The 17,157-nt window shown below is 45.1% G+C and overlaps 1 protein-coding gene across 2 annotated transcripts in view; it reads right to left on the bottom strand.

The window, feature by feature from the left end:
• Window positions 1-8,143: 8,143 nt before the first annotated feature.
• LOC119441570 (oviduct-specific glycoprotein-like) overlaps window positions 8,144-17,157 on the bottom strand; it is a 49,749-nt gene continuing 40,735 nt past the window's right edge. For both annotated transcript variants that reach the window (XM_037706179.2, XM_049661417.1), the window contains 2 exons: window positions 14,766-14,885; window positions 8,144-8,736 (listed from right to left, as the gene is read on the bottom strand). In XM_037706179.2, coding sequence (XP_037562107.1) covers window positions 8,566-8,736; window positions 14,766-14,885 — 291 coding nt within the window. In that variant the 3' untranslated portion in view covers window positions 8,144-8,565. The remainder of the gene's footprint in view (window positions 8,737-14,765; window positions 14,886-17,157) is intronic.

The raw sequence follows: 17,157 nt of genomic DNA, 5'->3' as shown, positions 1-17,157 counted from the left end.
CTGGGCAAGGGCAGCGTGGCCTCGGGTCCTAATTCTTGCGCCTTTCCTGGATTAGTATGCCTCATATTACTCTCAGAGTGGCTGTCTTGGCATTGCAAAATGTTAATTTACTAACACGGCTCAAAATATTGTTATCTTTAGTGTCCATCTAAGACTGCTACACATATATGGGGCGATTTTCATCGCAGAGGCGTACGGTTTCTATTGCACGGGGCTGAAAATCGCCATCTCCCTAGGCGGCAGCCCTCCGGTGACTCAATTAAACGAAGTTGGTCGCACAGTCGCACTTATCGAAGCAATCTTTTCAATAACGAATAATTAAAAAAATTATGGGCGCCAAGCTAAAAAAAGACAGCGAGATAACAAAAGGAGAAGGTGGGAAAACAAGGAGTGCCCGGAGTGAGAGCAGTGATAATTGCGCGGAAAACAATTTTGCGGTTAGTTGGTTGTGCCAGTAGAAAAAAAATACTCTTCAATGAGCTGTTAACTATGATTCGAAGCGCTTTACGTGTCTGCGTATCTTCACTCAACACACACAGAAACGTGCAATCAATTGTGACCGTGGAGAGCCGCAAGACACACCTTGACCTAAGTATAGTGAACATTTAACCTAAATGAAACAAGACAGTGAGCCATGCCAAATAATGATACTTTCCGCACGCGCTTAAATTTCTTGCGAATTGCACCGGTAATATTTTGCAGCTTCTTAAGGAAAAAAAGTGGCCAGTTGACTCAATTCTGCATGAGGGAAACGTTGTAGTCAATAAACAAAGTATTGCGGAGTATTTGACTAAATATTTTCACACTGTTTTTTTTCTCAGTTCATGTGACAGCCCATTAGTCAACGATATATTGTTCTGAACAGGTGCACTTTTTAAGATTCTTCCTCTGCAAACTAAACCCTCACCTGGACCAGATGGCATACCAAGCGTTTTTCGTCCCAGATATGCGGAAAAATTATCTCACTGCTTAGTTATGATTTGTCATGCGTCATTGCTTTCTGTTACCCTTCGTTGCCACTCTAAAGACACGTGTGACACTCAAAAAATTGCAATCCTTTATAACTATCCTTTTCTTCTTGCAAAATAGTATGGCGTATTAAGCCGAAGATATTATTACCCCCCCCCCCCCTTACAGATAAAAATATTCTTACTCGCTACCAAAATGGTTTTTTGTTAAGGTTTTCCTGCTGTTACCCAATTAACTACAATCCTTCACACCTTTGCAAGTACTGTTGACAGGCAGGGGCACATTGACGCCCTTTTTTCTGAAAGCGTTTGAGTTTGTTTCACATTATCAGCATAAAAAAAAGAACTGGAAATGATTAATCTGCTAACTTGCAAAATAATTTGGAGTACTACATACAAAGCTAACCACAAAGAGTTTGCTAATTTATATAATTATTCTCCTGGGGAGTTTCTAGTTACTTCCGGTTTCCCACAAGCCAGTGTTTTATGACCTTTATTATTCCAAATATATATTGATGACAGTGGATAGGTAATTACTGCGCCGATACAAATCAATGTGTTGGTCGGCTACTGTTTCTGTTTAATGAAATAAGTCGCTATCAAAACCAAAGAAGACCTAATTCTAACCATCGAAACACTGTATCTTCGTGCAGGGAGTAAGCCAATACCAACAAAACAGTATTCATAAAAACTCTAAACAAAATAAACTTTCTTTTGCGTAAAGCGTTGCTTCCGAGTCTCTCACGGAGCTGAATCAATGTGGATATCTTCGGGTCACAATCTCAAATAACTTATCCTACAACACACATGTTTCTGACGTGTGTAAGCTGGGTTTCTAAAATTTGGCTTTTTGAGACACAAATTACACTCCCCCTAGCACTTAATTTACAGCTAATTAATACTGACTCATCCAACCTAAACTGGAATAAGCATATGTACACTATGAGACCATTATTGAAAAGCTGACGCTTTGAAAATGATATAGCGCAAATCGGTAAGATTCATTTATTTTTCTAAATACCCCTCAACCGACTCCTCAACCAGCCTAATGCACGCACAAAACATTCAAACATTGCAGCTACGAAAAAAAAACACTCGAAATTTCTTTTTTAGCTTAAGAACAATGATTTTTCTCTTAGTACATTCCCTTATCTAGCTATACAGCACGCAAAAGAAGTCATTGACACACTGGATCTTTAAGACCTTATCTTACCAGAACTAACCTTCTGAAAAATTCATTTTTCTGCATAAAGACTAGAGCAACTTACCTACAACACATCTTAGTTGCACTGGTGACATTACGCACATATGTGGCTAAATCGGCTTTTCCTTTTCCGTAGGTAGCGTGTTTCAATTATATAGATTTGATGTGCATTAGCCGAGTTCCTTCTTCATCGGCATTTCTATTCGCATGGCTGTGTCTTATCCTCTATGTTGAATTGCGTCATTGTTCATTGCTATTGTCCTCTACGAGATGTAGGTATGTATGTTTTATTTTTTCCAGTTTTTATTTGTGCCTTATACCCGCCTACTTGGACCCTAACAGGGTCCTGAAGTATGTTACAAATAAAATAAAAATAAATCACCTTCATATTTGGCTGTTTGTCTCACTATCTCCGGATCAGCGCCTTGCCGAACAAACGAATTCTAGCGATTATGTAAAGCTTGCGGATTGTGTATTTAGGCTATGATAAGTGGTTCTTGAGGGAAAGGGAAAGGTTGGCGCTTTTTTACTCATCCTTTTGTTATTGTACAATTGTTTACCCTCCCCCGCCTACATACACAAGAACACACATATCATATATTTGCGACCAGTACAAGTTCTAACAAACTAGCATCACTAGGACTTTTAATGCTGTCAAAATCTACAGTTGATAACAAACCATTAAGCTGTTTGGCCATGGAGTACAGTACGCCTGCTTTCGATAACTTAGTAGCAATGCAAAGAATTGCGGAAAATTATTTGTGAGAAAAACCATATTGTTTCACGAATCGAATCGCGTAGTACAGAAACTGTACATGAAAGTGAACGTTCGATTTGTTTGGCAAACGAATGTGCAGTGCTGAAACAACGTAAACAATATTTTGTTGCGCAATATGCTAGTACCATCAAGAAAAAAAGGGGTCGCAGTTTCACCTGAAAGGCGAAGCATCAATTGCGATAGCAAATTTGTAGAGAGCTATACGGAGTAATGATAGTAGCTTTATCAGCTGTATAAACTTCGACATGCAGCAGCACCGGCAACACGCAGAACTGTTGTCGACGCCTTCGGCGTTTTGCCCGCGTTCGCACAAAATGCGTGCGGCGTTGGTAACTGTTGCCGGAGCCTCTGATATAAATAGGCACTTGGTGCCGCAGCTAAACGTCACCTCCCTTCCCTCCCCCTCCCCCCCCCCCCCCCCCCCCACCGCCTTTCGCGCGTCGGAAGAAGGCGCGTTTCCTCTACACATATGGTGATTGTAAAGGAGGAAAGAGACGCCTACTTCTGCAGCCCTTAAGGAAGCACGGCGCAGAACGCGCGTTTGTTCTCCGCCGTGTATTCACTCCCCGTGAAAGAGCGCGTCTCTCGCCCCCTTTCACTCGCACATACAGCGTTCGGCGCGCGGCGACGTTTGGCGCTGAGCCGTGCTCCCTCAAGGGCTGCAGAAGATAGCGCCAACCTTTCCCTTTCCCTCAAGAACCACTTACCGCGCGGCGACGATTTCATCTCCATTGACGTCATACGGAACCTCACGGCCACGGCGACGGCGACGGCAGAAATCTTCTTTGGAGTGTCCATATAATTGCTATCGCAATAAAACCGGGCTTTGTCTGTTTCATTAAGAACGACAAAATGCGATGCATGAGGGCTGAATATGACCATGGACATAGATAGTGTAACCGGAAGGAGGTTACGTTCTTTAATATGCACCAAAAACCTAGGCAATGCACAGCTTTTTATTGTGCCCCTGTAAGAAGTAGCTCCAGCCAATTATTCAACCTCGAGAGCGCTAGCTTCTTTAATATCCACCAAAAACCCACCAAATGGACAGTTTTGTATTGTGCGCCTCTAAGAACGATGTAGTCCAGCCGGTAAATCTAACTCCCGACCACTAGTCTCGGTGCCCAAAAGACACAGCGAATAAATCACCGTGGCGCTTGCACACTAATGTGCGAATTAAACATCTTTTGTTATAAAGGATGACATTGTAGCCTAATTCAATGCTGCAATGTCATGGGCATCCGACGGAAAGGAATTTCCTGTTTTCGTTTAGAGTGGATCCGGAGCCGCAGCACCCAACGTCGTGGACAGAACCTGTGGTATTTTATCGCTTTGTACACAGGGAACGAAAATATCGAGACAATTTGAGCCGGCGATCAAGCAGTGGCGCGATCTGTCGGAAGTTGTGAGATGTGAGCAGAATGATGGGTGGCGCCGTTTCGCGGAGACTCCCGGAACAAAAATGCGAATTGCCTGTCGGTGCACCCACTTGACTGGTAGGTGGCGCTACTGTCACGTGAGCGTTGCGCGGCCGACAGACTTTTGGGTCACCTTTACCCGATGTCTTTCTTCTTCTATGCACTAATTCCTTAGAGATACGAGTTATTCAAGTTTACTCTATCACACTTAGCGAGCGAAAAGGTGTACGTGCGCCTGCGTCATGTATCGGTGTTTATGTGTGTCGGGAGAGCACATTTAAGAGGGAGGCATCGTAAGGAAGAACAACGCCAGCCTGAAGGTTTTACGATATGTGGGAGAATATGAGAGGTGTATGACTGGCTAAGGCTTTGCGCTTTTTGGCCCAGTATGCGCGGGAGACCGGAGGCCATCCTTTAGGGTCCCGCCGGCTTGTTGCATGTAGTACAATAGGAACGCATGCCGATGTAATAAACGCGCCCCAGAACTTATTTTCGTGCATTTTCTTTCTTTCGGAGTGCCTTTTATGGACTCTCCATTCTGAGAAAAACGTTGTAGCGATCGTAGGCGCGTATGGCATCAAACATATATAGGTGTTCGGGCGGCTGCTCCGCTCGGCGGTTTTTAATACACCCCCTCACTTAATGAAGACGACCGCGAAATTAAGCTAGATGCACAAATTCGTAGCAGCCAAACGCCTATGCCAAAACCTTAGATCCATGACAGTAGCAGGGAATTGCAAAAAGACACAATCTTAGTTTCTCATACATAGTATAACATGCCGATGCCACATGTACGCCATCTCTGGTGCGATTTTGGGCGGCTGCAAGGCAAACTAAAGGGCGCTTTGCGCAATTGTTTATGTTGAGACTACCTCTCTTTTGAGGAATTATAAAATCCAAATCCTTGGCTCTGCCATTTTTCGCGTTCAATAGCGAGTCCCGCAGCTTAAAAGCTGCATATTGGGAAACCCGCAATCGCTGTTGTACGAATCATTGGCTCAGGTGTATTCTTTAGATATGAATAATTAAGTGCCCGTCATCAACCAAGGTATGCATTATAATTCGCGTCCACCTTCGCGTCCAACGTTTTTGTTAATGCATGGTTACTCACGCAGTTTCTAAAAGGGTGAGCTGTCGATACGAAGTTGTGCACAAGTAACGTTGAAATTAGCCCGTTCGGGCATTTTCCTTGTCCATGCAAAAGAGCGTACTCAAGATAACGGAAAGTACTATCAATAGTTTCGAATTCAGCTTATGTGATTCGATGCAATGACGTAAACCACTATGTCGCGTGATTGTTTTGGGGGCACCTACTAGAGTACAGGCGTTTACTGAACATAGATAACTTGAGTGTTCGCAGATGCACCCTGCGTGCCGACACCACAGAGAGGGCTGCAGAACATGTATAGCAAGAACGTTATATTGGTGCTTTAAAACTTAGGAATATACTTTTGTGCATCCTAACAGTATACTAGATTAAGCTGCGCTGTCCATTAATTGCACACGACTTGGTGCTAGAAACATTTTCCCTAGACAGCTTGTCGTATTAAGGAATCAATGCTTTATCGAGATTATGCGCACTGTTCAGACGACCATCGTCTTTCGTCACAAAAAAAAAAAAAAACAGCAAGCACGTTATCTTGCACGACTTGTACCCCATAATGCAACGCGGGACAAATAATTGTTTCCCCATTATGCGCTAAAACAACTCTACACATTACTGGCAAAGAGAGCGCTAAACGACCATGTGCTCTCATTTACCCATTAGCTCGATGTAAAAAACGGTCGCCCGCGGACCCCGAACTACTCACGCCATATACCGGCGGCGCACCGTGAACTATAGCGAGCAGCGGAGCCGCTCTCTCCACGGTGTCGCCGCGCAGTTCATACACCTCTGATATTCTTCCAACGTGGGTTTACAGCTTCTTCCTCAATGTGATTACCAGCAGATACACTCACATCTCGGCAACGCCGAATTTGAAACAAGGAGAATGAGTGAAATTAAAAACAAATCCACGGCCTAGATATTATGGTTTTACTCCTGGCTAAGCACGACGAAGTTACATCAACCTTGAAAGCAACATACATACACATATATATTTCTGACCGAAGAAAACAAAAACAATTCGCAGTGCTTGTAGACAAGAGACGTGACCAGCTAATAAAAGGGTAATTTTAAATCCAATAGCTTTCGTTGGCTCTTGCTGCTGCTTGCTGCGGTGGCCGACAGCTGGCGGTCGTATAGGTTGGAACAAAGGCGCCGACTTAAAGCGCGCGGGCGCTCTCGTTGCCGGCCGTGTTCGTTGCTGAACACCGCCTGTAAGAGCTGTTTGGCACGCAGGTTCAGTCCACCTATACCACAGCTTGAGATGTGTTCAATAATAGCTGCGATCTCAGCGCAATTACGCTATGAAACCACAGATAATACGTAACTATTTTCACTGCAACAAATATATGTCGTGAAGCGGAAAATTATTCTACTTTAGAGTGAATAGCTTTCTTGAAGCTTTAGGCTGTCCCCCTTTATACTGACAATCATTATCGGTGGTTTATGCAGAATTTTTATTACACATCATTTTATTGAATAAAAATTTAATTGTTTCCCTAATGCCCATATTGCTAGCGTGACCTTGTTAGAGACTATCCACCTTGTCTTCCAGCGGGAAAAATGAGAAATGCTATGTAAGAAATTAGACAGACAGGCACAACGCAACATAATTCATGGAATAGGCGAAAAAGAAAAAACGCCAATGTCTTCACTATAAGTGTTTTATTCCGCAGGTTATTTTAGAACAGGAACGCATGAAACCCAGCTCAGTCAACCAATTTGCCCACCTCTCAGCTACAGAGATACGGCACTTCTCTAAGGCACAATCATATGATATAAATTCTGACCGTTGAGCCAGTTTCGATATATCTGCGTCATTGGCATTTCAGGGACCAGTACTCGTATAAAGTGAAAGCTGAAGCGATGTTTGCTACACCGGCCGCTTTAGAAAGGAACGTGCCTGATCGGGGACGCACATCTATCACTCCATGCTGCACAATGTGTTTTGTACGCGCAACCTGGCAGGCTTACAAAACCGCACAAAAGTTAATGCGTATGTATTTCAGGGTGTCCAAATGGATAAGGAACCTCAGGCTTTCACTCTCCCCTTCTTGTGAGGTGCTGTCGCCCCAAAAAGTTCACGGACCAAGGGATCTGACAAAAATCTGAATATCTCCGCAGCCTCAAAACGCAGCCTGCTATTCCCGTTTCCAGCCTCTACGGGTATATGCGAACAACATTGTGATGTACGGTTTTACTGGCTGCTTTTAAAGGCTGCTCGGACATTTAACGTTTTCTGAGATCCTGTGGTCCGTAAATGCTTTTGGTCGATAGTACATAAAGGACGTCAGTTCATGTTCTTGCCAGTTGCGCCTGGGTTTGGATCGTGCCGTTAGCTTACGTTGTACATTCGCATCTATCAGTGTCCCGTCGACACACAGGTGCGCACATGACATCAAGCAGCACAACACTCGTCAGTCGTAATTAGATGAGCGTGCTAGGTTGACATGAATGGAGACAGCATAAAACATCATCAATATTAATTTACGCATCGTTGTGTATTGAAATGTAGGATGCACCACCGAATGTCTGCGTTATTTATATCACCCTTGTGCGCTCATCATACTCCACCAAGGCTTATTTTACATGGCTTGGTGTTTATGGGTCATGCTTTTTCCGAACACATCTTTCGTGCGGTCAACTAGTCCATCAGATAGTACAACAAGATCAGCAAGTACATAAGTTCTCTTTTCCTTTATTGTGTTTAAAATAACAACAAAAAATAGGTGTAAAGAGGCAGCTTCGCAAATATTTGCCACACAAGTAGAGTGCTTGAATATTACGTTTTGTACACTCTGTTAATCGCGGACAAATTACACATAATTCAGCAATTTATTTCACCGACAGATTTGGCAGCATAGCTAACGCTTTTCTGATAAATTGCGAACAGTTGAAGGCGTTGTAGGTAGCCTACGGTTCTTAAAATTTCTTATTGCACAGTCATAAAAATGGGAAGTATGGCTCCAAATAATTTACATGGTTTTTTTGTCTCACTCGAACGCCAGCCGAAAAAGAAAGCCACTCGGCCGATCAGAAGCTCGTGCTTATACATATGTATTGTATTCAGCTACAAGAAAACTCTTGTGGTGTTAGAGCTTTAGAGAATCTTGATCCAGATGCACGGAGTTGTTCCCAGTGCCTAGGTGAGCAATGACTCTCTGGAGTGGGAAGGACCCATTGCCACATTTCCCAGCCCAGTCATCGGAGCTCAGGCTGAAGGTCATGGTACCTCCATATCCATTGCGAAGAATCCACTTTGTCTGTGAAAAAGAAGCAGTGCCTTTTAAAAAGAAGGTAAATATCCGTTCTCCTAATTACACTGTAGCTGTCATTGCCGTTTGCACCTAACGATGATGAAGACTTAGCGCACTAATTAGGTTAATTTGAATCGGGCGAGTAGAACAGCGTAACAAGTGTGTTCTTCAATTCTGTTTATGAGCGCTTCATGAACACAAAAGGTTACTTTCGAAATTATAGGAGTATTCCCATATTATCTTCGTAACGTTCATTTTTCCTTGCGTTAATTGAAAGACGAGGAGCACCAAACTCAAAAAGAAATACTCGCAATACCGAGATCCCCCTAAATAATTTATTCTAATAGATGGGTGAATGCCAGTTTTGGTTTCGTTTCCCAAGAAGTGGCTGAGCCCAGCGTTCACGACGAATAATAATGGTCACGTAGGAGCAGCGCATCACGACAGTTTGGCACTTGCTCAGCTGCCTCCCACGCTGCTACTCGCTGTGATGCCTGATGTAGCAGCGTAGCAGACGAGCGAGCGAGCGAGAAGGAGCGCGTGTTAAAAGATCGCGATGCGCCTCTCCGATACGAACACCTTCTGAGGCCTAAAGTCATGACAAAGTCACCTCCAGGGAAACGAAACCGGAACTGTCTGAAACCGCTATTATAATATTATAATATAATATAACCGCTATTATGACCGCGGCCACCGGCACCTCTTCTTTTCTCCGGGATCTCTTGTGCTTCTCTGGACCCCTTCTCGTCGCGTCGGTCTCCCGGAAAAGCTTTTATTGCGTTGCAACGGACCTTAAAAGGTTTTACGGCAACTTAGTGACGTGAACTATGAAATCGCCCCACTGAACAGTTCTTCACCATCTACCCTGCCATCTCGTGACGTCGTGCACGTATCGCGACTGAAGCCGTATTTTTCGGTCGCCTTCTCGTGTATTTAGTCTGCGCCGAGACGGCGCTCAGCCCGCCGGGGCGGTTAGATGTTACGGGCCGCCTCTTTGCATTAAGGAAGAAGACGACGATCGCCGGGGAACGCTGCGCATGTTCAGCCATCTTGGCCATCTCTGTCAACAGTCCCTGTATATAAATCCTGTCCCTCTTTTAACTATTTGACGCCCCGTCACAATATTATTGAGGGTGTTCCGAGGCTTGGCAATATTTTTGCTAGGGCTTCGAGGCATACGACCTTCATTTAACGCAATAAAATGAAGCGTCGTAAATATCGTGTTAGTACTCATCCAAGGGGCACTGGTGGGACATGATAAGTGTGAACCAGACGCTTGCATATTTCGTAGCCAGTGTATAACTTCGCCCCAGAAACAGAAGTTCTTCGCGCTGAAATATTAGTCACGTAGGCTAGCAGCAAATACGGCGTCATTTACTTTGCAAACTCATGCATTCAAATATTGAGATTCACTTTTCTGTACAGTGCGTTTCAACCATCGCAATGAAATAGTGATGACAGCAAGGGCCTGTTGCAAAGTTGGAGGAAGCATTATACCATAAGCACATGTGACAACTTCATCGCAGTGAAAACACGCACATACGAGGTCTGTCCCAAACAAAAGTTCATGCAGTTAGTCATCAAAGGAGTGGAGGAGGGAGTATCGGCACCGCTCTTTCAATCTCTCCACTCGAAAGGACACGGTTGACCTTCAGTACGAGCGGGATAGCTGTGTGAAAGGTCAGAAATGTATACGATGACTTTTTGTGGAACTCATGTTGAGTATGTCGAAATAGAGACCGACGAAACGATGAAACGAAAGGAATTACATCAGCATTCTTGTAAAATTGTGTAACAATAGGGGAGAAATTTTTCAATCCGTTCAAGAAGTCTATGAAAAGCATGTCCTCAACGTGGAAAGGAAGCGCTAAAGGAAGGAACTGTGTTTAAATGAGTTCTGCGTTTTCGGCAAAGCCGGGAAGAACCCAAGGAACATATAAGACTCTGACGCTCCTCCGCCTTGTGTGAAGATGAAGACACCAATCGTGGGCTTTCTCTAGCGCTGAGTGAACGCCGTATGACTCGTATTATAATAGAATAAATACGCGGTTTGGAAAAGTCGTCGGCTTGGCAGATTATGACTGAAATGTTGGAAATGGAAACGTTTTTCGACAAGATGGTGTCGAAACTGCTGACTCGTGAGCAACCGTCACGACGAAAAGATTGTTGCATTGTTTGAAACGTTTAGCTGATACCGATGAACTCTTGTAAAGGGTCATGGCAGGACTCGATACTTGGTTCGACATCCAGGTGAAGTCGCAGAGCGAGAAGTAGAAAGAAAAATTCATCGAAAGCGGTAAAAGCGTGTAGAAATCAGTCGTGTTGATTATTTTTTTTAATTCCATGGAATTTTGCACTACAAACAGGCAACTGAAGGCGAAACTGAAAATGCAGCTTTTCAGGTAGGAGCGTTATAGCGTTTGAAAAATTATTTGCACAGCGTGCGACCAAATTTCTCGTAAGAGGAGCGTAGGATTCTGCCCTACCTGCATTGCGTGAGTTTCTCACAGGCAATTAGATTACTGTTCTAGAACATCCTCTCCACTGGCCAGATTTAGCTCCCTACGACGTTATTGTGTATCCTGAATGCATATTGCTGCTCTCGGAGCGGCAATTTGGGATGTGATGATAATTCAAAAGAAAATTACATCACTGCTGAAACGCCTAATATAGAGTACTTCAAAGGGTGCTTCCAAGAATGGAAGAACCAATATATTGTACCCAATGGGAAGTATTTTTAAGGTCAGTCAGTCAAATAACTTTATTTAAAGGCCCTGCGTATGTGGGACGGGCAAATGGTCCCGCCTAGGTGACGGCCAGGAGCTCTTGAGCCCTGGCGGCTTCCTCGGCCCGCTGGACAGCCCAAAGTTGGTCGTCAAGGGCAGAGCTGAGCAACACAGTCTCCCAGCGCACGCGGAGGCGATCGCGAGAGGCTGCATCCCCATTAATGTTTGTTATGCCTCGACATTCCCATAGCATATGTTCCAGATTGGCTCTAGAACCACAGTTTTTGCATTTATCTGTCTTGCACATGTCTGGGTAAATGAGATGTGAGATCGCCGGGTTCGGATATGTTCTGGTCTGTAATTGCCGCCATTCGACAGACTGCTTTTTGCTGAGCTTTTGGTGAGGTGGTGGGAAAATGCACCTTTGCAATTTGTAGTGTTGTGTGATGTCATTAAATCTGGTCATACGATCCTTCCATTCCCACTCCTCTCCATCCTCGTTCTCAGGAGACGCTAAGGTGCCGGCCGTATTATCGGCCGTGACTCGGTCCGTAAGCCCTCGAGCCACGTCATGCGCCGCCTTATTATTATTGCTGTCTCCTGGTGAGGTGGAGGTGTGAGCGGGTGTCCATATTAAATAAACATCTTTTTCTTGACTTTTGGTACCTGCCATTAGGATTCGTAGTGCTTCAGGAGAGATTCGGCCATTAGCGAAATTTCGTACTGCCGCCTGAGAGTCACTGACTATTATGTCCGCTTCGGTCTGTGATATTGCTAGCGCAATAGCTATCTCCTCCGCAGTCTCGATATTTACTGTGCTTGCCGTAACGCATGTTTTGCACTTCTTTTCATGATCAATTACTACGGCTGTAAAGCCGCGCCTGTGCTTGTATCTAGCAGCGTCTACAAATACTGCGTCTTTACTATTCCCAAATTTCTTTTGTATGACCATTGCTCTGCTTTCTCTTCTGCCTTTATGGTACACGGGATGCATGTTCTTTGGTAATGGGGGAACGGTTATCGTATCCCTGACACAATTCGGGATGTCCACTTTGGTTCCGTTTTGAGTATGGTACCCAATACCTAGTTTTTCTAGTATGTGTCTTCCTGTCTTGGTCTTGGAAAGGCGTTCGTACTGCGCTATCCGCTGCGCCTCTATGAGCTCATCTATTGTGTTGTGCAGGCCTAATTCTAATAGCCTGTCGGTACTAGTGCTGATTGGTAGTCCTACGGCTTGTTTATGGATTTTCCTAATGAGGCATTCTAATTTAATCTTTTCTGCAGCGTACAATCTAAGGTAGGGTACGACGTATACGATCCTGCTGATAACGAACGCCTGTACCAGTCTGATCATGTTTCCTTCCTTCATTCCACTGTGTCTATTGGCTATCCTTTTGATCAACCTCATAACTTGAGATACCGTCCCTTCCAACTTCCTAATGGTTTCTCCATTGTTGCCTTTTGCTTCAATGAGCAGTCCCAAAACTCTGATTTTATCAACCTTAGATATGGGTTTATCATCGGCAGTCTTCAATTCTATGTCCGTTTCTACATTGTCTGCCCCCCTGTAGCTGTTTGGTTTACGGCCCCTGCGAGTTGGCCGGTACAATAATAATTCCGATTTTTCCGCCGAGCAAACCAATCCGGTTCCCTCTAGGTATTGTTCGACTGTTTCAATCGCACTTTGGAGTGTCTGTTCTATCTGCCCATCATTACCCTCCTTTACCCATAAGGTAATGTCATCGGCATATATAGTGTGGTTAAGGCCCTCAATTTCTTCTAGTTTCGCTGGTAATCCGAATAATGCCAGATTAAACAGCAACGGTGATATCACTGACCCCTGTGGTGTGCCGGCGCTACCAATCTCAATCTCTTCCGGGACGAGGTCTCCCACGGTGATCTTTGCCTTTCTGCCGGTTAGGAAGTCTCGAACATAATTGTATGTTCTCCTTCCCAATCCTAGCTCTTCAAGGCTGCTGAGTATTGTCTGATGTGTTACACTGTCAAATGCTTTCTTTAAGTCTAAGCCGAGGATGGCTCTAGTGAATCTGCCTGGGTTGTCTATGATTTGGTGTTTAAGCTGGAGCATCGCATCCTGCGTGGAAAGATTCCTTCTGAAACCCAGCATCGTGGAGGGAAATAGGTCCCTGTCCTCGAGATAGTTAGTCTCGCTAGGACTGCATGCTCCATCAGCTTTCCAACGCAAGATGTGAGAGATATAGGTCTCAGATTCTCCAGCTGTAAGCGCCTGCCTGGTTTAGGTATTAAGATGACGTGTGCCGTCTTCCATTGTTGTGGTATTTTGCCGGTTTTCCAGCATTCATTGATATATTCTGTCAATTTTGTTATAGACTCATCATCTAGGTTCCTGAGTATCTTATTTGTGATTCCGTCTGGTCCGGGTGCTGATTTAGTATTAAGTTTTTGCGAGGCTGCCCTTACTTCTGCTTCACTAATTTCCCTGTCAAGTTCGTTGTTTGCTACTCCTGTGTAGTCTGGGTGTATAACCGGTCTAGCCTGGGAGATATATTTCTCTTTAATCTCCTGTAGAAAGTCTTTTTCTGAACCTCCATAGGCATGAATTACCTTGTTAATATTTTGCTTGCATACCGCCTTAGTTTCCTCTGGGTGTAGCAGGTACCTGAGAAGGTTCCATGTCTTTGCTAGCCCTAATTGATTGTCCATGTTACTACATGTCTCCTCCCATTGCTGCTTACATAGCTGTTGTGCATGCTGCTCTATGTCTCTGTTTAATCTGGCTATCCTCCTTCTGATTGCCCGGTTGTGTCTCTGACTCCTCCATCTCCTTTGCAACCCTTCCTTAGCCTCCCACATATGCAGGAGCCTACTGTCTATGACTTCTAAGTGTGCTTCTTGTGGAACTATTTGTGTAGCCGCGGTTACGTCTTTCGTTAATTTTTAAGGTGACGACATTGATTTATCTGAAAGTGTAATAAATGGTATTTTTAAACATACGGCACGACCTTTCGTGGTACACCTCGCACGTTGAATACCGTTCGAGTATCCAAACGTGAAAGCTTATAGAACGAGAAATAATTCTTTCTCAACCTCTGGTATCCTTCGTCTCCCTGCGCAACGAAGTGACACATTGCAACGCGTTTCTTTTGTTAGACGTGTCTGTCTTGCCGACGCCTGTCATCATCTTGGTATTCATTAATACAGGGTGGGGGCTCATCATATCAGCCCCATCTTTTTAAATAAAGATATGAATTAGGGACCAGAAACTGGATTTAGGAACCAAATGCTGCACAAAGAGAGATACAGTCAGTACCCAATCCAGCAACGAACCTTGAGTGCCACGCTTTCCTGGTCGTCGTAGCTAACCCAGAGTTTTCCTTCGTGGAGGTATGGGACCATTGATTCGGCATCGTACTCTCGCTTTGAGCCGTGTTTCAGCAGTGCGCAGACCTGCAAAATATTGTCACTACGTTGGCATATATCATAATCGAGAGTGCAGTTCGCAATATTATAAGCAAATACAGGAGGCATTGTGCACACACTTCCTTCGTTTTTCACTTCGTGCCGCTCATTTGCTGGGTTTTAGAAACAAAGGCACAATGAATTAAACCCACGAAAGGTGCACCGTAGTTGACAAATTGAAATAGACATATTTCTATGCAAGAAGCCGAAGATACAGTGCCATCTACTCTTAGTGAAACCCGCTAATTATTATTCACCACGATATAAATTGAACAGTTCCTCTACCTTATCAAAAAAGTCGCAGTTCCGCACGAAAGGTGGAGCATCGCTTGCGATAGCAAATCAGTAGACAGCTATTCGAAGTAAGGATAGCAGTTTTATCGGCCATATAAAGTTGTAAATATTCACTTACTAACTAAATAAGCAAGCACAGTGTCACGCGCGCACAGGTAAACATAAATACATCACGCTCGATGACCGCGGGAGCTAGTCAAAAAGCTGGAGTAGGCTGCATGGCCGCTGCGTTTGCGTTCGCTGCGACTTTTGCTTAGGTGTTCTGTGGCCGCGATGAATACCGTTGCTGACGCTGAACCTTGCGACGAAGAGCTTGCCAGGGAAGCAGGACTGCATTTCAGCGACTTTGGTGAAACGGAGCACGAAATGATCCTCCGTGCTCGCGCGGAGGGTGTTTCCGCGTACGATAGCGGTGAGCAGCCGACCGCGCTGACGGAAAACGAAGCCTCGTTTTTGTCGATGGAAGGCTTGGTGGCCGGTTCGCCAGTCGACGACGTTCCCGACAGAACAAGCGTAAAAAGTTGCGCGCGTACTTGGTATGGTTGTTTTCGTGTCTTTTTTTGTGACATTCGGCACTCACCGAGCCACCAGTTTGTTGCTGCAGGGGCATCAGTAGGGGATTTGATTTAGGCGACATTGATGAGACAGCTGCTCGAGAAAGGACTGGCCTCTGCGGCATGCCAAGATACTTTCCGAGGGCCGGAATATATTGTCACGAGCAATGGGAAAGACAAAATACGTTGTAGTGGGGCTGGGTCAGAGTCTATTTTGTGAGTCTTGTGGACTGAAACCTTGCTGGAACCTGTGCGCTCTGTGCAGTCGTGACTTGACAAGCGCTAGCCGCTTACTGTTAATTAAATACTCCCCGTAACATCTTTTTGGTGGAGGTGCGGGGTATCGATCCCCGTACCTCTCTGAGACCGCGACGCAACCTGCCATACCGGCACCAACCCAGGCACTGCTGCACAAAATAATATCTCCTGACCTCTTACCTTCCCCAACTGAAGCACTCCGTGGTGTCCTATTTTCGTACCTTGACGTATTTGATGTTGCGAACAGTCCACTAGGACGTACACATGTAGTGGCCCACCGCATCGACGCTGGAGACGTCAGCCCCCTTCGCAAGCACCCTTACCGAGTATCTCACTCTGAGCGCCAAGTCATCCAAAAAGAGGCAGAGAAAATGCTTGATAAAGATGTTATAGAGCCTTCCTCTAGCCCTTGGGCATCCCCTGTAGTGCTTGTGAAAAAGAAGGACAACACCTGGCGGTTTTGCGTCGATTATCGCCATCTCAATCGGGTAACGAAGAAGGATGTGTATCCTCTCCCACGAATTGATGATGCGCTCGACTGCCTCCATGGTGCCAAATATTGCTCCTCGCTAGATCTCCGTTCGGGATACTGGCAAATTTCCGTTGATGACCGCGACCGAGAGAAGACCGCATTATTCACACCCGACGGCCTCTACCAATTTAAGGTTATGCCTTTTGGGTTGTGTAATGCTCCTGCAACTTTTGAACGCATGATGGACACTCTTCTACGCGGTCTCAAATGGTCGACCTGTCTTTGTTATCTGGACGACGTCATCGTTTTCTCGCCCTGCTTTAACAGCCACCTCCCTCGTCTGTGGGCTATTCTCGACATCTTTCGCCGGGCTGGCCTCTAGCTCAATTCATCTAAGTGTACCTTCGGGCGCCTCCAGATCAAATTACTTGGACACTTAGTCGACGCTACTGGTGTCCAACCGGACCCTGACAAGGTCCGTGCCATCCGCGTGTTACCGGTTCCACGGTCCACGCAAGAAGTACGCAGCTTTTTTGGGCTCTGCTCCTACTTTCGCCGCTTTGTTCTCAACTTCGCGAACATTGCTCGACCCCTCTTGGACCTACTCAAAAAGGATGCGGCCTTTTCTTGACGCGCGGACCAAGCGTCTTCCTTTGCGTCGTTGATTTCTGCCCTCACTACA

This window comes from Dermacentor silvarum, chromosome 2 (genome assembly GCF_013339745.2).
Source record: "Dermacentor silvarum isolate Dsil-2018 chromosome 2, BIME_Dsil_1.4, whole genome shotgun sequence".
Taxonomy (NCBI): Eukaryota; Metazoa; Arthropoda; class Arachnida; order Ixodida; family Ixodidae; genus Dermacentor; species Dermacentor silvarum.
The sequence above is the reverse complement of the archived record's forward strand: the minus strand, read 5'-3'. Positions and strand labels throughout refer to the sequence as shown.